At 43.6% G+C, this 23,583-nt stretch overlaps 1 protein-coding gene across 2 annotated transcripts in view; it reads left to right on the top strand.

Moving 5' to 3' along the window:
- The first annotated feature begins 766 nt into the window (after positions 1 to 766).
- Positions 767 to 23,583, top strand: part of LOC141106574 (tyrosine-protein phosphatase non-receptor type 9-like) — a 101,191-nt gene continuing 78,374 nt past the window's right edge. For both annotated transcript variants that reach the window (XM_073597468.1, XM_073597458.1), the window contains exon 1: positions 767 to 992. In XM_073597468.1, the coding sequence (XP_073453569.1) occupies positions 957 to 992 (36 nt within the window). In that variant the 5' untranslated portion in view covers positions 767 to 956. The remainder of the gene's footprint in view (positions 993 to 23,583) is intronic.

Genomic DNA, 23,583 nt, shown 5'->3' with positions numbered 1-23,583 from the left:
GCCGTCGTCGACGTCACCCTCAGAGCGCAGCCGTCGTCGACGTCACCCTCAGAGCGCAGCCGTCGTCGACGTCACCCTCAGAGCGCAGCCGTCGTCGACGTCACCCTCAGAGCGCAGCCGTCGTCGTCACCCTCAGAGCGCAGCCGTCGACGACGTCACCCTCAGAGCGCAGCCGTCGACGACGTCACCCTCAGAGCGCAGCCGTCGACGACGTCACCCTCAGAGCGCAGCCGTCGTCGACGTCACCCTCAGAGCGCAGCCGTCGTCGTCACCCTCAGAGCGCAGCCGTCGACGACGTCACCCTCAGAGCGCAGCCGTCGACGACGTCACCCTCAGAGCGCAGCCGTCGATGACGTCAGTGACTGCATGCAGTGTGAGTATCTCCTAAAGGGTGAAAGATTAGGAGATATTCGCTGTACCCACAGGTAAGCCTTATTCTAGCCTTACCTGTAGGTACGAGTGGTAAAACTGAATTCACTAGCACCCTAAAGGCTGGTTACCATGCACAACTGCTTCAGTCTTAGCAAATTCCTCTCACAAGGGTTCTCATGTACTTGGCGCAAGTCAGAAGTATGTCTCCGCTGCCTCGTTGAACCGCCATAACGGTAAATATGAAGGGAAAGGCGAGAGTGACCACTGTGTAACCTGCCAGCCCCCCCCGGTTATGGTCAGTCAGTCAGTCAGTCAGCCAGCCCTGTTCCCGCATCAAAGATGGCCGCGCCGGCCCCTCCCTTGCTCCATGGGGCAGCTCTATCCCTTCCTTCGTCACAGCCTCGCCTCTCTCCTGCTCCAAAGGGAGGAGGAGAGGCCGGGACGCGCGGCGGTCGCTGTGACGTCGGTGCGGCCGCTCGGTTGTGTTGCTTTGCAGGGCCGGAGAGTCGCACAGTCACATCCTGTGTGAGCGCCGAGTCTGGACCGAGCCCGGATGTACCGGAGAACCCAAGCCGCGAAGAGACATGGCGGAGAAACAGCTAACGGCCCAAGAGGAGCGGGTGAGACAGATGTGTCCAGATGTGGAGTGTACCTGCAGCCATGATTACCGGGGGGACACCATTGCTGCGAGCATCTCTCCTCCTAACATGGGGGGCTTATTATTGGTGAAACTTGTCCCTCAGTCACGACCTATTGATTGCACTGCAGCCTCTCATACATCGATTGCTTGTCTCTCTGTGCGCTACGATAGGAAGCCCCTAGCTGAAACAGGAGGCACCTAGCTGTGTATATATAGAGAGATACATAGCCTATATATACAGGTTTTAGCCTTGGTTGCCTCTCTGCTGATCTCCTGCATGCTCTTTGCAGCCACTTCCCATCTACATTTGTACCCTCCAGCGATCGTTGGGTGGCGTTTCGCAGGGCGGGTTTCCTTACAACGATCACAGTGGAGGACCATGCCGGTGTTGGAAATGGCTGCTTTGTGATCTCCATGAGGGTGACAACGTACAGGGACAGAGCGTTGTCACCCCCATTACCCTGGGGCCTGCCTGCACTGCAAGGGTTAAATGCTTTAGACTGGGGGTAAAGGGTTAAGGTGTAATATCTTATTCTTCGCTCCTCCTGCAGGCTCCCTCCTAGATGTGCAACAAGCTTTTCCCTTAAAGTGTATGTGGTGGTTTTTTTTTTTTTTTTTTTCTTCTTTTTGCATCAAGGTAAAAAAAAAAAACCCTTTCCCCCTCCCCTTAATTACTTGAGCTCCATCCAGGGATGCCTCTTTTTATTGGACAGAAAGCCATTGGCTCCTGCTGCTGTCTATCACAGCCAGTGGGGTGGGGCTGAGCCGCACTCAGTGGACAGGAGCGAGCACACATGAGTGCCCCCCCCCCCCCCCGGGCAAGCAGCTTGCCATGGAGGGCACCCAGCATGATTCCCTGGCATGTAAAAGCCATCCTAGCAGCTGATTAGCTGCTGGATGGCTTTTACAGGCAGCGGGAGGGGACGCCCCCCAACTGCCCACCAACGCCTGTTTGGGCTCTCCCATGTGATCAGAGAGCCCAGGATTTAATGCGGCGGCAGAGCTGGCTGTCGACTGGATGGTCCCCGGCTATCTCTATGATCCTGGGAGGCTGGATGCAACATCATTACCTCACTTCCAGCTCTGGCAGCAGTGTTAATTTTGACATCAGATTTCAATTTCGTTTTAGTTATAGTCTTTTAACTAAAATGCCATTTTAGTTGTATATTAGACTTTTGATGAAAATGCCTTTTTTAGTTGTATTTTAGTCTTTTGATTAAAATGCCATTTTAGACTTTTGATTAAAATGAAGTTTTAGTCGTATTTTAGTCTTTTGATTAAAATGCAGTTTTTGATGTATTTTAGTCTTTTGACTAAAATGCCACTTTAGTGTTAATTGTAGTTAAGTCATCTGAGTTGTTTTAGTCGTATTTTAGTCAACTAAAATCTCCAGTAGATTTTAGTCTACTAAAATCTAATGGGTTTAGTTAAATTTGAATGCATTATTTCTTTAGAACTGTAAAACATTATATACTCTTGGAGTAAAAAATCTAATACCATGTTATTATTTATGGTGTTAAGGTTTGAACATGCACTACAGACACAGATTTAGCCATTGTGATATAAATTCAATTTAGTTTTAATCACTCTTTTGACTAAAATGTCATTTTTGTTTGTCGTATTTTAGTCTTTTGACTAAAATGTTGTTTTAGTTGTATTTTAGTAATCTGAATTGTTTGTCGTATTTTAGTCTACTGAAATTGTATTAATTTAGTCAACGTAAACACTGCTGTTTTTTTTTTTCTCTGGAAAGCAGACATCAATGGGTTTTTTTTTTTTTTTTGTTTTTTTTTTGTTTGTTTGTTTTTTTGATCTTGTGCTTTCCAGGGTAGAGAAGAGAGCTGGGGTCTTATAGACCATATCCATAAAGAGGACCTGTCATGCCTTTATTTCTATCACAAGGGATGTTTGAATTTCTTGTGATAGGAATAACAGTGATAAAATAAAAAAAAAAAATGATAGGGACAGTATAAAAATAAAATAGAACATTTTTTTAAGTGCCACGTCCTCTCCTGTTCGCACGCAGAAGCGAGCGCATATATAAGTCGCACCCACATATGGAAACGGTGAGGTATCGCCGCAAAACGTTCTAGTGAGAGCAGTAATTCTAGCACTAGACCTCCTCTGTAACTCTAAACTGGTGGCCTGTAAAAAAAATTTTTAAACGTCGCCTACAGAGATTTTTAAGTACTGCAGTTTGGCTCAATTTCATGAGCGTGCGCAGATTTAAAGTGTGACATGTTGGGTATCTATTTACTCAATATAACTTCATCTTTTAAATTGTACCAAAATTGGGTTATACAGTATCTCACAAAAGTGGTATTATATCTTTTCATGTGACAACACTGAAGAAATGACACTTTACTACAAAGTAAAGTAGTGAGTGTACAGCTTGTATAACAGTGTAAATTTGCTGTCCCCTCAAAATAACTCAACACACAGCCATTATGTCTAAACCGCTGGCAACAAAAGTGAGTACACCCCTAAGTGAAAATGCCCAAATTGGGCCCAATTAGCCATTTTCCCTCCCCGGTGTCATGAGATTTGTTACTCATCCTTACAAGGTCTCAGGTGTGAATGGGGACCAGGTGTGTTAAATTTGGTGTTATCACTCACTCTATCTCATACTGGTCACTAGAAGTTCAACATGACACCTCATGGCAAAGAACTCTCTGTGGATCTGAAAAAAAGAATTGTTGCTCTACATAAAGATGGCCTAGGCCAGGGATATGCAACTAGCGGACCTCAAGCTGTTGCAGAACTACAAGTCCCATGAGGCCTAGCAAGACCCTGACAGCCACAAGCATGACATCGAGAGGCAGAGGCATGATGGGACTTGTAGTTTTGCAACAGCTGGAGGTCCGCTAATTGCATATCCCTGGCCTAGGCTATAAGAAGATTGCCAAGACCCTGAAACTGAGCTGCAGCACGTAGCCAAGACCATACAGTGGTTTAACAGGACAGGTTCCAGTCAGAACAGGCCTTGCCATGGTCGACCAAAGAAGTTGAGTGCATGTGTTCAGTGTCATATCCAGAGGTTATCTTTGGGAAATAGATGAATGAGTGCTGCTAGCATTTCTGCAGAGGTTTAAGGGGTGGGGGGTAGACTGTCAGTGCTCAGATCATATGCCACACACTGCATCAAATTGGTCTGCATGGCTGTCATCCCAGAAGGAAGCCTCTTCTAAAGATGATGCACAAGAAAGCCCACAAACAGTTTATTGAAGACAAGCAGGCTAAGGGCATGGATTACTGGAACCATGTCCTGTGGTCTGATGAGACCAAAATAAACTTATTTGGTTCACATGTGTGGCGGCAACCAGGTGAGGAGTACAAAGACAAGTGTGTCTTGCCTACAGTCAAGTATGGTGGTGGGAGTGTCATGATCTGGGACTGCATGAGTGCTGCCGGCACTGGGGAGCTACAGTTCATTGAGGGAACCATGAATGCCAACATGTACTGTGACATACTGAAATAGAGCATGATCCCCTCCCTTCAGAGACTGGGACGCAGGGCAGTATTCCAACATAATGTCCCCAAATACACCTCCAAGATGACCACTGCCTGGGTAAAGGTGATGGACTGGCCAAGCATGTCTCCAGACCTAAACCCTATTAAACATCTGTGGGGCATCCGGAAGGCGGAGGAGGGCAAGGTCTCTAACATCCACCAGCTCCGTGATGTCATCATGGAGGAGTAGAAGAGGACTCCAGTGGCAACCTGTGAAGCTCTGGTGAACTCCATGCCCAAGAGGGTTAAGGCAGTGCTGGAAAATAATGGTGGCCACACAAAATATTGACACTTTGGCTCAATTTGGACATTTTCACTTAGGGGTGTACTGACTTTTGTTGCCAGCGGTTTAGACATTAATGGCTGTGTGTTGAGTTATTTTGAGTGGTCAGAAAATTTACACTGTTATACAAGCTGTACACTCACTACTTTACATTGTAGCAAAGTGTCATTTCTTCAGTGTTGTCACATGAAAAGATATAATAAAATATTTACAAAAATGTGAGGGGTGTACTCACTTTTGTGAGATACTGTGTGTATATATATATATATATATATATATTTTTTTTTTTTGCTTAAAAATTCAGTAAAATAATTGCATTTAAAAAATTGCTGCACAAATATGGTGTGTTGTAAAAATTGCCGCTATTTTATTCTCTAAGATCTCTGGTTAAAAAAAATATATGTTTGGGGGTTCTGAGTAATTTTTTTTATTGCAGAAAAAAAATTAGATTTTCAAATGTAGGAGAGAAATGCCAGAATTGGCCTGGGCTGGAAGTGGTTAAAATGCTCTGTCCATTGGCCACATGCTGTTATCAAGTACAGTGCAGGCCCAATAGTCCTGCATTGTTCAAGAGGATGGCAAGGGCCTGTCCACAGCTTGGATTGTCAGGGACAAGAGCAGAGGTGATGAGTAAGGCTGGGTACACAAGGGCCAAAAATCATCTGAAAACAGTCGGTTTGGCAGGAACTGTCTTAATTTCGGCTTGTGTGTACAGCTCCCTGTCTCTCGATCCAGGCATGTTGAAAAAGCAACATTCAATCAGTGCTCTCAGCCAATGGTTTTTCTGAGGTTGCAGTTGCAGTACCCATGTCCACCTGTCAGAACACAATAGCTCAGCTGGGGTGATCCCCTGCACTAACATTGCTTGTGTTAGTACGGCGATCTGTACGTTTCTCTTCCCTTTTTTTTTCTTTTTTTTTTTTAATTCAGCTCGCTGGGTTGAATGAAGAACGCTTATGGTGGGTACCCCGCATAAGTCTGGTTCACACCTACCCAGTTGGCTCAGTGAGATGCCTGTTGGGCAGCCCATTTATTTTAATGTGTTGCTCTACACACAAGAAACACAGAAAAGATATCATAGACCAGTGATGGTGAACCTTGGCACTCCCGATGTTTTGGAACTACAATTCCCATGATGCTCATGCACTCTGCAGTGCAGTGGAGCATCATGGGAAACGTAGTTGCAAAACATCGGGGGTGCCAAGGGTCACCATCACTGTCCTGGACTCTTTTCCAAAAATGTGGTGCACCAAACTGCAGGGTGCATCAGGCACCATGCAATTTGGTACGTACAAAAATGTGGCATGTTTGCAAATGCTAGTGGGTGCTATTAAAAATTAAAGGGACTGCCATGTGTCTACTAATGGCAGCAGGTTTCTCTGTGCGTGGGGAAAACGCACAATTTTTTGCACATTCCCAACACACACTAGTGTGATCCTAGTCTTAGGTCAGACGCCTTTTTAAAGCGGTTGTAAACTCTTAGATATACCCAGTAAAGTGACTAGCCTTAGGTGATCCACAGAGATAACACACATCCTCCTAAATAAGTTTATCTGCCGTCTTCTCTACATCCATACAAAGTGTTCAATTTATAAAGCTTGTCTAAAAGATCAGAAAGAATGGGGTGGAGAGCTGAAGTTACACACCACAGAGCTCAGTGAGGAGAGCTGATTGGATTGAAAGGAAAAACCCCCTTCACACAGCACACAGGAACAGAGCCAAGGCTGACAATTTGCTGGTGCTCCTTGCCCTGTCACCATTTTTCTCTTGGTGTCAGGAAAACTTGTCAGAAGTGAATCATGCTGATGGCAAAGGAATGAAGCAGCAAACATGACACTTAGTACACTATAGAGATAGGCTTTGTTCATATTTCACATCTGAGGTTTATCCTTCTCCCCCTAGACTTAACAAATTATTAACACAACACATTGTGTGTATGAAGGGGGAACACTAAGGGTAATTTTGTGTAATTCCTGGAGTTGAGCCTTATTGACAAGCTCAGCAGGCATCACTTCCCATATAAATTAATGCACTGCAGCAAGGGCTGCATGATGACCACAGTGGACCATACCTGTGTAATGGGAGTTGAAATAGGCACTTGTACTCTCCATCAGGAGCCTGCATGATAAGGTGACAACACACAAGCACAATTGGCTTACAGGGACAGAATGTTGTCTCCCCATAACAGTGTCTGGACAAGGTCCTTAGTGGCAGGGTGACCCGATTTTTTTAATGAAGGCTATAGATTTATTATGGATGCAAATTACTTTTGAAATGACATGTTAAGATTTGTTGGATCTATGGATTGGGTTTAAGTTTTTTTTTTTTTTTTTTGAAGATTCTTGTCTTCGACTGTTGAGCTCTGGAAATTTTTACGACAGCATGTTCCTTCCTTCCTATTCATTGCAGTGCCCTGAAAAATCCTTCACGTTTTAAGTCTATCTTTCACACACAAAAAAAAAATGGAAATGCACATGCTTTCCAGGAACACAAAATTGTATTTATGCATTTACTTTTTTACAGTGCCTTGCAAAGCATTGCAACCACAATCAGTGGATGGCTGGTGCAATGCTAGGCTCCTACAGACTTTCACAAGAGCCATGTCCATACTGAAGTACAGACTGCTAGGTCTCGTTTACATTAGTGGTTAGGGGGTCAGTAAAACCCCATGAGTGATCCACACATTTACCTGCCCCCAACTGCTACCCACTTTAGCCGCAGAGACAGCAGTCGGGGATGTAGACATGTTGTGGCAAAGCATCACGGATGCAGCAGGAATTATACACCTGTTTCTTTCCTACCAAACACAAACCATTTAAGTAAATGGGGTCGCTTTGAAATGCATGCGGTTTTGCCAAGCTAGGGGTTTAAGCAGGCAGTGATGCTGAAGAGCGATCTGAATGCTCTTCAGAGGTAAAAACTTGTGTGAACAAGCCCTAAGAGATAGAAGTGTCAGTGTATTACAAGTCCAGGAAAAGCACTGGAACACACTGTGCTGGTGTGAACTATGCCATTGGAACCCGTATAATCTACATTAAAAAAAAAGCACTGAAAAGCACTGCATATGGTGTGAATGGGCCCTTAATCTAGAACACATCCCCAATGTGCAGATTGGACATTATTGGAGCAGTCCTACACCAATGAAGTCTTCTCTCTTCTTGCTCTGTTTTCTTTTTGTCAGCACATTCCGAGTTTACTCCTGGGGCTGACTTTCCATTGCCCAGTAGGAGTATGATTTTACTTAGAGCCATTTCATTGAATACATTGTTATTTTATTAATACATTGCTTGTTTTTATTCCAAGCTGTAATGCTTTAGGTTCTGCTCCTATTTATGCAGGGAGCTGAAGGAAGCTACATGAGATTGTCCTCCCTCCGCACCTTTCAGATACTGCATGTGTACAGCAGCTATCACAGGAATAATAAAGAAGAGCATGACACACAGCATTTTTAGCTCTTTCCTCCATGCAATGCATATTTAAGATACTGATGTGTGAAATAGAATTGCCCTACAATGAACCATTTAGTCATAAGGCGGAGTTCTTTAACCTGTTTGTGAACTACATTTAAATATTGTAAATGGCAAGAAGTCACAACCCCTTGTCATTGTGCAAGTGCGAATGGAACAGTAAGTAATATTGCATTCTGAAATTCCATAAAAAATAAGAAAATATTTTATGCTTTAACACGCATTTTAAGTGTATCACCACTTGTAATTTGCAGCGCTTGTAGAATAATGATTTTAAAGAGCTCATTGTTTCTCCCCATCCACATTGGCTCTTAAAGGATAAGTTCATCCTACCACTAAAATCTCTACAGACATCAGGCGCTAAAGGGCTAAAAATAGCGCCTGAAAAATGCCTCCCCTTTCACCCCAATGTAAGAGCCTGAGTGCTTTCACACTGGGGCGGTGCGCTTGCAGGACATTAGAAAAAGTCCTGCAGGCAGCATCTTTCAGGCGGTGCGGGAGCGGTAAATACACCGCTACTAAAACACCGATGCCATTGGAATCAATGGGAACCACTGCGACAGCGGTGATTTGCTGGTGCTATTGACCCTTTATTCAGCTGCTATTGGGGGTTAAAAAGCCCCCGGCTAGCGGCCCGAAAAGTGACGCTATTATGCCCTGTACACATGGTCGGATTTTCCCATGGAAAAAGTGCGATCGGATTGTGTTGTCGGAAATTCCGTTCGTGTGTGGGCTCCGTCAAACTTTTTCCGTTGGAATTTCCGACACACAAAGTTTGAGAGCAGGATATAAAATTTTCCGACAACAAAATCCCATGACCGTTTGTATGCAAGACAAGTTTGAGCCAACATCCGTCGGAAAAAATCCATGGATTTTGTTGTCGGAATGTCCGATCGTGTGTACAGGGCATTAGAGCGGTAAAGCGCCGCTAAAATTAGAGCCGATTTACCGCTAACGCCCCCCCCCCCCCTCCAATGTGAAGCTAGTCTTAGGGTGGACTTATCCTTTTAACCACTTGACTGCCAGAAGGTTTTACCCCCTTTATGACTAGGGCATTTTTTGCTGTTCAGCACTGTGCTACTTTAACTGGCAGTTGCACGGTCATGTAATACCTATACAAAAATTAAATTTATATAATTTTTTTCAAACAGGTACAGATTTCTTTTGGTGGTATTTCATCACCACTGGGTTTTTTTATTTTTGTGCTATAAACGAAAAAAGACTGGATTTACAAAAAAAAAAACCAAAAAACAATATTTTCTACATTGTTGTGAAACCTATGCAAAAAAAATTAAAAAAATCTTCATAAATTTAGGCGAAAATGTATTCTACATGTCTTTGGTAAAAAAAACCCAATAAGTAGACATAAGTTGGTTTGGGTGAAAATTATAGCGTCTACAAACTATGGTCTATATACTGGAATTTACCCAGCTATAGACGTTATACTGTAATGGCGGGGATCAGCGACTTACAGTGTGACACTGATAGTGTAGCAGACAATCTGGCGCTAACAGACGCTGGCTGGGGGGGGGTCACTAACTTACAGTGATAATACTTTGTACAGTGACACTGTACTAATGACACTGGCTGGGAAGGGGTTAACATTTAGGGGCAATCAAAGGGTGTGTTTAACAAGCTATAGTGTATGTATTGTGTGCTGATTTTACTTTCCCCCCCTGCTTTTCAGGGAGAAGGAACATCCAAATTGCTGTTCACTGCACAGAGTTCTGTTTTTTTTTTTTTTTTTGTTTTTTTGTTTTTTTTTTAAACCCAGAACTCTGTGTGTGTGATTGGACACAGCTGATCAGCATGTTTCAGCTTAAATCTGCTGGAAATCTCATGCTGTTTAAGGATGAGCTCAGGTGTGTTCGCACAGCCCATGTGCAGAGCCCGCCAGGAAGTCAGCACTGCGCTGCGCTAATCACAGGCAGTGAGACATTGTCCCGATGCGCGGTTGCAGAGATCGGGAAATGTCTCACCGCCTGTGATTAGCGCAGCGCAGTGCCAACTTCCTGGCGGGCTCTGCACATGGGCTGTGCGAACACGCCTGAGCTCATCCTTAGTGCTGTGTCCAATCAACGCATGGGTCGCGCCAAGGGGCTTGCACCTTGGAACCTCAAACCCAGAAGGTCAGCAATGTACATGTATCTTGCCATGCCTGTGACTCGCCCACTCGCAGTATATTTACTGTGAGCTGTTGGCAGGTGGTTAATATACCCGATATAGAGATGGAGATATATTTATTAATTTTATGACAACCTGTGACTAATGGTGTCTGTGTGCACATATTTCACAATGGAGACTTTCTAGTGAACACAGGTGTTAATGATCATAGAGGACTGGAAATTTTATGGAGATTTAAATGGATAGTGTTCAATTCTTTTTTGCAGCTCCCAGATTTTTCTAGGCTAGTACTGCAGTTTCAAATTTACTGACCGGTAAACTCTGGTATTGCATGAAAAGCATTTTGTTCCACGGATTTAACGCCAGCAATTTATTCTACACGCTAGCTGCTTCTTTTTTTCTGGGCCCATGTACACCTTCACACACGGGTACCTTGCATTACAGCTGAACTCTGGGGTGCAAGTCAAATTCATCTCTCAGTGGTGTTGCATATGTACTATATATGAGAAAACTGCTAATAAATTACAATGTAACTTCACTGTTTAATAGATAATACAAATGAATAATTTGTGATGTAATCACTCCCATACGTAAAAAGCAGCTTTGCCTAAGCACCCAGAGGTAGTACAATTGAGACAGATATGTCATATACTCTCACTGTGCGGCATGAGAAACTACTACTTCATCATTCAATGGGAATTGTAGGGAAGGGGCATTGCCAAACTGGAGGCATGACAGATCAGGAGGATCCTAAAAGCAATATGTAAATGCACAATATCTTTTGAGATATCCACCAATGCATAGTGTGTTACCTTTCCCGTGGTCCCAATATGTCCATCCTCTGCAATGCAAAGGGCGGAAGCATTGGGACCACAGAGAGGGCAACACACTGCGCAAAGCACATTGTTGCGCATGCATGGTACATATTGCTTCTGTCACAGCTTGGTGGCGAGGGGCGGGTGGAGGACCCGCATTCATGTAAAGAGGTGAGACCAACCAGGAGCTCCTGGGTTTTTAAGCTAAGACACAATCACAGTAAGCTGTTTAAACTAGTAGTCTCAGACTCCTGGGTCTACCCACTACATCACTGCTTTCAGCAAATAGAACTACAGCTGGTAATTTACAAGGCCGCTGACCGAGGCGATAGCGGGCATAGTGGGCACCAGACTTTTGAAAAGGAAGGTAAGGGGACAATCCTTTCCATCAGTAAAAGAAGTATGAATTTCTCACTGCATAAACAGTCACCGGCCACTTTATTAGGTGCACCTTGCTAGTACCAGTTTGGACCCCCTTTTCCCCTCAGAATTGCCTTAATTCTTGGTGGCTTAGATTCAACAAGATGTTGGAAACATTTCTCAGAGATTTTGGTCCATATTGACATGATGGCGTCATGCAGTTGCTGCAGATTTGTCGACTTCACATCCATGATGCGAATCTTCCATTCCACCACATCCCAAAGATGCTCTATTGGATTGAGATCAGGTGACTGGAGGCCATTGAAGAACAGTGAACTCATTGTCGTGCTCAAGAAACCAGTGGTGAGATGATTTGAGCTTTGTGACATGGTGCTTTATCCTGCTGGAAGTAGCCATCAGAAGATGATTACACTGTAGTCATAAAGGGATGGACATGGTCAGCAACAATACTCATGTAGGCCGTGGTGTTTAAACGATGCTCAGTTGGTACTAAGGAGCCCAAAGTGTGCCAAGAAAATATCCCCCACACCATTACACCACCAGCCTGAACCTTTGATACAAGGCAGGAAGGATCCATACTTTCATGTTGTTTATGCCAAATTCTGACCCTACCATCTGAATGTCGCAGCTGAAATCGAGACTCTTCAAAACAGGCAATGTTTTTCCAATGCTCTTTTGTTCAATTTTGGTGAGCCAGTGTGAATTGTAGCCTCAGTTTCTTGTTCTTAACTGACAGGAGTGGAGACCGCATCTGCTTCAAAGTTGTGCATTGAGATGGTATTCTCCATACCTTGGTTGTAACAAGTGGTTATTTGAGTTACTGTTGCCATTCTGTCAAACCAGTCTGCTCATTTTCCTCTCACTTCTGACATCAAGAAGGCATTTTCGTCCACATAACTTCCGCACATTGGATATTTTCTCTTTCTCTGTCCATTCTTTGTAAACCCTAGAGATGGTTGTGCGTGAAACTCAGTTTTTGAAATGCTCAGACCAGCCCACCTGGCACCAACAACCATGCCTTGTTCAAAGTCACTTAAATCTCCTTTCTTCCCCATTCTAAAGCTCGGTTTGAACAAATAAACGTTTTCACCACATCTAGATGCCTAAATGCATTGAGTTGCTGCCCTGTGATTGGCTGATTAGCAATTTGTGTTCCCAAGCAAATGAACATGTGTACCTAATAAAGTGGCCTGTGAGTATATATCTATGCAGGCAAACCAGAATACGTTTAATAAAGACCGTAACACCTACAATAACATTTCTGCCCAGAGTTCAGCTTTAAGGGAACCCATTCAAGTAAATCAGCTTTCGATGCACCGATACATCCAAAAAAGAGCATGCAGCATTTTTTCTGATGTAGCAAGTCGACTCTTATATTGGAAGTGCATTGCTTCCACCAACCCATCCATGGTGCATATGCTATGATGCACACGTTAACACACATTACTGGTACAGATGAGTGTCAGTGGGCCTCTAAAGTTATAGAATAGGGGTGAGCAGCCTTTTGAGGGGTGGAGGTCGACCTGAATGACATTAAGGATCACCAAGGTGCAGCACCCACGTAAGGACGGCATGAGAACAACTTAAAGAAGTAAAACAAATGTCACTAAAAATATAAACTTGACCTCTAATAGCTAGCTTCAGTGAGAAACTGGGCATTGTCTTTCATTCGCAGTCTTTTTTGGAGAGTAATCCATAGATAAATCTGATGCAGGAGTCCATCATAAAGGCAGAACAACTGCAACTTCAAAATATAAAACCAAAACCGTGCGCAAAACCACATGAAAACCAGTCTGTGACTGAATATACCTGTGCACAACAAATGTTTCTGCTGTGTTTACATTAAATAAGAATCATAAAAAAACCCCACTGATTACACAAATATAAAGTACAATCAAAAGTTAACTCATACAGTTGATCATAAAACTTGTGAAAAGCAAAGTCTACATCCAGTGTCCACAAATAACCCAAAGGGCTGCTAACGCATGTTATGAAACTTGTTCGTTAAAATCAGGCATTCGGTGCTGCCAACTTTCCAGACCACCAAAAGTGTCATCTTCTTACTGGAAATATATGATCTCTGCATTATAGAGATCAAATTCGCTTGTGAAAAGGGTTAAACCCTGCTGGACACACTGCATGTTTCCACATATTTCTGCTTCTGGAATACAGCCAATATCTTGGAATGCACAGCTTCCCTCAGGAGTAATAGGAGAAAAAGACCAACATAGGGCAATAACGCTAAAACATCTTATAGCATTCGTGCATTGAAGTCAAACATTGGGTACTCACAACTTTCCAAACCACCAAAATGCCAGCTTTTTCCAGAAATATATGATCTCATTCTCTATATCAGGGAGAGATCAAATGCACTTGTGAAAAACAAATTACATGGAAGCAGATCCAGTTGGGTGCATGTTCTGACCCCCCACCAGAACCCTCTGATCAGTGCTCTCTGCCATTGGCTGAGAGCGCTGATTGGGAGAGCCGGTCGACTGCTGATTTTCCAGCATGCACGTCCGACATACACATGAGTAGGATGACGGACAGTTTATTTTGAACCGTCAAAAGTCTCTGGATACTCTACCCGTGTGTACAGGGCTTAAGTAGTTTGTAGGATGTTGTCCAGGGCTCAGCCATCTGTAGGGCAGATTATAGGGGCAGAAGGCTGTACACTGCCTTACTGACCTGCCCAGAGAAGCGGATGGGGGTCAATGTGTTTCTTCCTCTGGAACACAGCCAAAACTCTAAGATTTAAAGCTCACCTCAGGAATAATAGGAGAAAAGCAACCCAACATAGGGTGATAATGCTAAAACCCTTTTTTATTAAGTAAGAAAAGGTACTCACAAATATTGCAGGTTATATACGCTAAATGCCACACCCTTGTACACGTATATAGGGCAGGGTCCAGGGATCAGTAGTTTGTAGGGGTTAGTGCAGAGGACGGGAGGTCAAATGAGCAGTGTTTATAGGTCCGCAGGGCAGAGATCCCCCCCCCCCCATATGCAGAACAAGGAAGCGGCAGTGACACTGCCATTTGTTCTTCTGGCGCTCTAATCGGCACAGCTGTTGTGTTGCACCAAAGTGCTTTTCTAACATTCTGCTTTTGTATGTTTTGTTTTTTGTTAATCAGTTAACAGGTAGACACAAAAAAATGTACATACTTGCCATAGCAAGCTGTCTTTACTATTGATTTGGTTCTTGTCAGAGAATTATTGATTTACACTAGAACAAATAAAAGAATACTACAATTTCTGCCCTGCCCATATCAACCTGATGATTCTTGATTCATGTTCTTGTATGATAGGTGCACAAAACTTGCTCCTTCCTCCATGCTTTGCACATTGAGGATACTGATGTGTGAAATGGAACTGACCTACAGTGAAACGTTAGGCAGTTCTCTAACCTGTTTGTAAATCACCTTTTAAATATAGTATGTAACAAGAAGTCATGCTGATTAACAATAATATAGAACCACTGTAACCTTAGCTAGAGCCCAACTTCAGCCAAAATGTTTAAACTTTGTTTTGTCCCGGACAGCATTAAGAAGGATTAGAAATTCAGTAAGGCAGGCCATACATGGTGCGACTTTCTTTCCTGCAACCACACGTTGCAGGGAAAAAAAAGCTTGGCTTCCCATCCCCCCCCCCCCCCCAGTCAGCTTTATTTAATTTATTTTTTTTACATTTTTTGGGGGCTATCGCTTCCCATTTATTAGATTCTTGCCTAGGTGAGAATGAGGTTTCTATTGCCTGCAACTTCCTGAGATCCCCACATCAAGAGCAGGCTGTTTCCTGCTGGTACCGACCCCCTGATAACGTGCTATAACCTGATATAATCCTGATAACCCATCATCAGGAGGTTGGCTGCAAGAACCCAGAAGAGATAGCTGGCCTCCTGATGACACTACAGGTGAAGGCCTTGTACAGAATAGCAGCATGGGTGGGTCTACACAGAACCCTGCATGATTGCTAGGTGTGTATTGTGGTCTGCCCAACAAGACAGGTGAAGATGGAAGTGGCCTCAAGCTCTGACATCTCGCCGTGTGAGGGCTTAGTTTTTAAGGTAAGTATAACATAATGTGCGAGTATGCGATGCACATTGTGGCTTTACCTTGCAGGGTAAAAAAACATTCTTCAACCATTTTAAGTTTGAAGCAAAAAATTGATGCTTAATCGCATCCCAGAGTGGGACTAAGCATAGCAGGTCCCCGTCCATTACTCTGGACCCTCTTACTGCAGAACATGGCGCAAAAGATGACAAATTTCTTTCAAGGGACCAGGAAGAGGCTGATGTCTCCTCTTCCGAAGAATACGAAAGTGTCAGGTTCTCAGGAAAGATTGTTGGTCCACTCTCACTGAATTGGTCTGCTCCACATTTTTTCTGCCAGTAACGCAGTCAGTGGATGAGCCCACTTCTGGTTTGGGTTCACTAAAGCCTCCCTAAACTGATTCATGTTTTTCCTATCCATTTTTGGCTAAGGAAGCTAATGTAATCTGAGTGGGAGCACCCAGATAAAATGTTTTTTCCTCAAAAAAGTTTAAATACTTTATCCTATGGAGGAAGAGTTTTGTAATGGGGAAGTCCAGCAATTAATGCTTCTATATCCTCTGTAAACAAAATCATGACTTATCCAGTAGATGATGCTCATATGCTAAGGAATCCAACAGATAAGAAGTTGGAGTTCCTTTTTAAAAAAAACAATATTTCGCTTGCAGGTTCAGTCAGCGCTGGCAGCGATCAGAGTATCTCAGTCCTTATAGGACCAGTTTATAGAGGTACTCAAAATTATTCCTGATCAGCAGGCCCAGGTTTTGGCCTGGATATCAGAAGTGTTGTGTTTTACAGTAGATGCTATGAAAGATTCTGTTCTCCAGGCTTCACGGCTCATGCTAGGACAGGTACATGTGCTTAGAAACCTATGGTTGAAAAATTGGTCAGCCGAAGCGCCATACAAAAAGCTCTTGGCTAGTTTTCCTTTTTATGGTGAACGGTTATTTGGAGACAATCTGGATAAGTATATCCAAAGAATTTCTAAAGGGAAAAGTTCTCTTTCACCGGTTAAGAAGCTTTTTCTTTTAAACATGCTTCTCCAGTGCCAGGGGCATCAGCCTCCAGGCATTCACGACGGCCTCCACCGTCAGGTTCAAGAGGTAAACCTCAGGGTCAGTGCCAGGGTCAAAGGAGGACCTGGGGGAGGAAACCCACAAAACAGAATTTTAAAGCCTCATTATGAAGGGGCGCCCCCGCTCGTTTGAGTGGGGGGGGGCTTCTACAGTTTTCAAGGGTCTGGCAGGAACAATGTCAGGACAGATGGGTAGCTTCCTCAATTTCTCTAGGTTACAAACTAGAGTTTCCGAGAGTTCCTGTCTCCTCGTTTTCTCAGATCAAACGTTCCCAGAGAAAAGGGTCCAAACTCCTGGACTTTTTCCAATGCATTTATCCCCCGATGTGCGTCAGAGCCTCAATTGGTGGTTGATATCCAAGAATCTTCTTTAAAAAGGAAAAATCCTTTCTACCAATTACCTGGAAGGTGATAACAGATACCAGCCTTCTGGGCTGGGGAGCAGTTGTGGAAGAAGCATCTGTCCAAAGGAATGGTCCAAATCAGAGATGACCTTGCCCATCAATATTCTAGAGATTCGGGAAGTACGCCTGGCCCTCGAGGCCTGGACGCCCAGACTACGGAGTTGTCCTGTCAGGATCCAATCCGACAATACCACAGCTGTGGCCTATATCAATCACCAAGGGGGCCCGAGAAGTCGTGCGGCCCAGAAAGAGGTGAATCATATTCTATCTTGGGCCGAAAGCAACATTCCTTGCCTATCAGCAATTTTTCATTCCAGGGATAGAGAATTGACAGGCGGACTACTTGAGTCTCCAACAATTGTTCCCGGGAGAATGGTCCCTTCACCATGACCATCTTTCTGTCAGTATGTCAAAGAAGGGGAATTTCGGATACGGATCTGTTTGCGTCCAGGTTCAACAACAAGATCGACAACTTTGTGTCAAGGACAAGGGATCCGATGGCATATGGAACAGATGCCTTGGTTTTTCCGTGGGATCAGTTTTTCACTGATCTATGCGCTCCCTCCTGTTCTGCTGCTTCCGCGCCTTCTTGCAGGATTAAGCAAGAAGGGAAGGAGGTGATTCTTGTGGCCCAGGAGATCTTGGTTTGCCGAGATCGTAAAGATGGCGGTAGGGGACCCTTGGACCCTACCACTATGGCCAGACCTTCTCTCGCAAGGTCCGGTATTCCATCCTACCTTACAAACGCTAAAATTAGCGGTTTGGCTATTGAGACCCACATTCTGAAAGATCGTGGGCTGTTAGCTTCAGTAGTTTCTACTTGGTTAATGTTAGGAAGCTGGCCTCCAGAGTCCTATACTATAGAATCTGGAAAGCGTATGTCTCCTAGTGTGAATCCAGGGGTTGGCACCCCAGGAAATATGTCATAGGTAGGATCCTTGAATTCCTACAGATAGTACTCAAGGTCAGCTTCATTCCTAATCCTATCAAAGGCCAGATGTCAGCCTTATCGGCCTTTTTTCAACGACCACTTGCTTCACTCTCTCTGGTTCGTAACTTTGTTCAGGGGGTAACGCGGATTAATCCTCCAGTTTGGTCACCCCCGAACCCTTGGGACTTAATTTTAGTCCTGTCGGCTTACAGAAGCAGCCTTTTCAGCCAATACGAGATATTCCCTTGGTCCTCTTGACGGGGGGACGAATAATTTTCTTGGTAATATCTTCTACAAGAAGAATATCAGAGTGGGCTGCTCTTTCTTGTAGAGAGCCATATTGGTTTATTCATAAGGATGAGGTTGTATTGCGGTCTCATCCTGAATTCCTACCGAAGGTAGTATCGGTTTCCCATTTAAATCAGGATGTTGTTCTGCCTTCATTTTTTTCCAGAACCTCGTTTCTGTGTAAGAAAGGTCACATTCTCTTGATGTAGTTGAGAGCGGTCAAGGTCTATTGAAAGTGACCGCTCAGATTCATAAAACAGATGTTTTGTGTTGCCAGACGGTCCTATAAGAGGACAGGCAGCGTCGAAATCTACCATCTCTAAATGGTTTCGTCAAGTGATTGTTCAAGCTTATGGTCTAAAGAAGAAAATTCCTCCTTTTCATGTTAAAGCGCACTACACCAGGGATGTTAGTGCTTCATGGGCAGTGCATCGCCACGCCTCCATGGCTTATATCTGCAAGGCCGTAACTTGGTCTTCAGTCCATGCATTTACCAGATTCTATCAAGTAGATGTAAAAAGGCATGAGGATATCGCCTTTGGGTGCAGGGTACTGCAGGCTGCAGTATGAGTCCTCTAGTCTCTTAGTGCCCTACTTTTGTTGTGTCTCCCTCCCTTCAGTTGGCATTGGGACATCCCACATAGTAACTACTATGGCTCTGTGTACCGTGATGTACGATAAGAAAATAGGATTTTTATAACAGCTTACCTGTAAAATTCTTTTCTTTGAGGTACATCACGGGGACACAGAGGTCCCTCCCTTCTTGGTACACGTCTATTGCTTTGCTACAAAACTGAGTTACTCCCACCAGTGGGAGGGGTTATATAGGGAGTGCACTTTTTAATTTAGGGCGTGCCAGCGTCCATCACCTGAAGGTGGCCTATAACCCACATAGTAACTACTATGGCTCTGTGTACCTCCAAAGAAAAGGATTTTACAGGTAAGCTGTTATAAAAATCCTATTTGTCAACAGATCCAGAGTTGAGGATTAACCTCCCTGGCGGTATGATTATTTCGGATTTTAGGTGCTGAAAGCGGTACCATTATTTTGCATGGAAATTTGGCGTTTTATATTGTAGGTCTGTAATTCTTAACAATAACACACTTAAATCTGTCCAAACAAGAGTCTAGTAGATATCCCGGGTATGATAAAGTTTGAAACACAAAAACATAAATTATAATATAATAAATAAAAATAAATAATTAAAAAAAATAAAAATAAATAGTAATAAAATAAATTTCCCCACGATTCACTATCGCTCAATTCTGCAAGTGTTCTAATTTACTATCGCTGTTTTCTAGCTGGTCTAAAGCCATTTTTGACGTAAAGGGACACTTTTTGGTTGCTATGGACAATCTCCAGTTTCCAGGCAGAAAGAACAGTATATATCACATAAAACTGCATGCAGGGCATTGGCCAAAGCACTGGGGACAAAAGGGATGTGAAATCATTTCATACAGTACTGTAATCTGTAAGATTACAGTACTGTATGTGTTATGATTTTGACATTTTTTTTAATTTGCTGCCAGGCTCCGCCCCCGTGCGTCGCGACGCTCGCAGGGAACGGAGCCTGGCACAGAGAGGCTTCAGGCAGAGGACACAGCCCGCGGACACTACGGGGGACATCGCAGGATCCCGGGGACAAGGTAATTAATGCCGCACCAGGATCCTGCGATGTAATCCCGAGTGTGGCTCGGGGTTACCGCTAATGGTCCTGATTTTTAACCCCGAGCCACACTCGGGAAAACCGCCAGGGAGGCTACGCTGGCCATAACGTGGTTCTGTTTTTGTTTTTTGTTGTTTTCTTCAGCCAGCAGGCTGAATGAAAATAACTAGACCGATTCCCCCAATCCACACATCCTTTTAAATATCGGCACAAACGTACCCGATATTATCGATTATTGCTTCAAGGGGTTTTACTGGCTGCTGGCATCACCCCGGTGCCGTTCTTTAAAGTAGACGGTCGGCTTTATTGTAATAATAACCAATGCAGCTCAGCTGTTAATACAAGCAACGGGAGGCGACATCCCCTTCCGCCGCTCGCCTGGGCTCTTCCATCCCACCGGAAGGCCTGAGCAACCAGCCGGCACGTCCACCAGCTGGCCGAAGACCTAGACAAAGCCGATGCTTTGTTCGGGTCTCGGATCTATTAACCCTGAAGCGATGTCATGACATCACTTCCCATATTGCTGGCATCTTAAAGGCGCTAGTTTTAAAAAATATAAAGTATTCAAAAAAGCAGAACTTGGCGTTTTTTTGAATACTTTTAATTGCAGTGGGAAGGGTCTTATAGACCCCGGATTCCTCCATAAAGAGTACCTGTCACAAGGGATGTTTCCATTCCTTGTGACAGCAATAACAGTGATAAATATTAAAAAAGGGTAAAGATTTTTTTTTCAATGTACAGAATATCGGCACACAATATCGGCTACCACCCTGAGAGGTGGCTGAAATAATGGTATCGTATCGGCACAAAAAAACGATATCGGTCGATCCCTAGAATGGATCAGGGATGTACCTATAGGAGTCGCTATTGCAACCAGGCCCCATGCTCCAGGGGGCCCATACTGCCCCTATACACCTGGGTATGAGAGGCGGCGGCATATAGAGGAACAGATCCCCTCCTCCTACAGCTATTGAATGACCGCTTCTCCTCTCCCTCCTCGCAGGCATTCAGCACCTGCAGGAGGGAGAGGATCAGTTCCTCTATATGCCACCGCTGCTCCATTATGGGCTGCAGAGGTGGAGATTGAGGGCCTTGTTCGGGGCTCCTAGAAAGAAAAAAAAATTGAAAAAATAATTATTAAAAAAAAATGGGAAAAAAAAATATAAAGCTACTGACACCAGTGGCAGGACTACCAGGGTCACACTTGTGACTGGGCCCTGGCTTTCTGCCACTGGACTCGAAGGGAAGGGCCCCAGACGGGGTTGGGGGGGGGGCTCCTTCATGGTTTCTTGCACCAGGACCCTGAAGGTTTTAGTCACACCTCTGGAATGGATAGTAATGGATAGCTTTAGCATTCTTCCTATATTATAAGGACTTGGTGAAAAAAAAAAGCATTGAGGTGGGTAACTTAAGTGCAGAGTTCAAATTGGGGAGAATTAACCCTTATTTTCAGCCATACCACTAATACAGAGCAAGGGGAACCTCCGAAACAGCGACTCATGCCTCATTCTTCTGTCCCAAATGGCCATGACGCAGAAAGTATACAGTGGCCAGGATCCCTTGTGTTCCGATCAGTGGTGGCTACTCAGCCTATACAACTGAATGATAGACTGAAAAGAGCCCAGGCTATTTGTAGATGTATGTATCCGAATGTCCAGCAGTTACCTGTAGTTGTTTTTAGTTGAACTGCTGTGTTACGTCGCCATATCACTTAAAGTGGTTGTAAACCTTTTTCTTTTAATTTTATTTTTTTTAACTCAATAGGATTCTGTGCTTTAAACAGAAGTAAGAGTAATTGCTTCTTTAATGTGCTGTGTGTTTGGCAAGATGTGGAGAAGTAAAGTAATTGAGGTTTGAATGACTAATGGAAGATGCTGCTCTCTCTTCCAGTTTCTGGTTGATTACATTGATTTTGTAGGGCAGCTATGTATTATGATGTTTGCTTACTTGGGTGTAAGTGTGTGTGTGTGTGTGTGTGTGTGTATAAAAAGCAGCAATGAATTTTTTTGTCAATGGTCACGTAACATTTGCCCTCAAGCAAGTGGGCAAGTAGAGTGTACTGGACAGTGGTTGACTTTTATCTCGCTATTTTTAATTCTGATGCTAACCGATGTGATTTACAGATGACCTTATGTGTGTGAGGGTGTGGTTCTGCTGTCAGCATCGATCTCTGCTTCCAGATGCCTAGAGATAGTATGTTAAAAGGCTAATCTTGTACTACATGTCAAAGAAGTTGGCATAGTAATAATGGTACCGATTTACTCTTCAGTTGCGTAATTTCAGACTTCTGGCTTGTTACACCCAAGTTACAATTATATTTATAAGAAGATTATTGTTTAGTGACCCATAGCTACTATCACATCCTCATAGTTCTATGTGAGTTACTGGGTGTGTAAAAGCTAGATACTGTTACGAAAGCTCAGTGTCATGCTGGCGATTCCCACGAATCATCCATATTTCAAGGTATTTATGCACTTATGTAAGGAGTAATAAGGGGTGGGGTAAATTTCCCTAAATACAATTTTAGAAAGCTGTATGAAAGCTATTAAAAGAGACGTACAGGATATATATATATATATATATATATATATATATATATATATATATATTTATATTATATTTTTTTTAAATCATACTTGCCTAAATGGATGTAGCATCAGTCCCCCGCCAGCTCTAACACTGAGAACCGAGCGATCAAACATCATCGCTCGCTCAGTTCTCACAGCTCCCTGAGCAGAGAGCTGGTGACTGTCAGTCGCCAGCTCTCTGCCCCCTCCCCCCTGTTCACTGGAGCGCTGGGCTGTGGAGGGAGTGGGAACAGCCGGCTCAGGCTCTCAGCAGGTCGCTGGGAGACTGAGCCGGGTGACGGTCCAGGCATGTTGGCAGATCCCGACCATATGGTTGCGATCTTGTTTGAGCCTGGACCGGCTCTGTGACGTCAGCCAACAGTGGGCTTCAGCCTGCTCTCTGCTGAAAACAGGTCACAGGAGGGCAGAATGAACTGCACTCCTGTGGGCTGTTACAATTCCATGCCCTGTCTTGGAAATATAGATAATATGTGTGTGTGTGTATGTATATATGTATGTGTGTGTGTATGTATATATATATATATATATATATATATATATATATATATATATATATATATATATATATATATATATATATATATATATAATTTTTTTTTTTGTATTGTAGTTCGGCAACTACTATCCTCATATTGATCAGTGGTTCCAAATAACTGCTGCAATGGGGAATAGACCCTAAAAGATACATCCAGCATCTTTCTATCTTTCTACATAAATACTCTGTTTCAAGTTTTTGTTTTTCTAATGAACATGTTTACGCAGGTATTACATTAATATTACACTTGTGCTTATAACCACTTAACCTCCAGAAGATTTACACACCCCCCCCCTCCCTTTATGCCCATGCCATTTCTTGCTTTTTGGCACTGCATTACTTTATCTGACAATTGCACGGTCATATATTTTTGGTAAATAAAATTCCAATACGCATATAGTGATTGGTTATCATAAACGTTCTAGCTTCTACAAACTGTTATGTATCCTGGG

This window comes from Aquarana catesbeiana, linkage group LG01, assembly GCF_042186555.1.
Source record: "Aquarana catesbeiana isolate 2022-GZ linkage group LG01, ASM4218655v1, whole genome shotgun sequence".
NCBI classification, from domain to species: Eukaryota; Metazoa; Chordata; class Amphibia; order Anura; family Ranidae; genus Aquarana; species Aquarana catesbeiana.
Note: the sequence above shows the minus strand (reverse complement) of the source record. Positions and strands in the feature narration are given on the sequence as shown.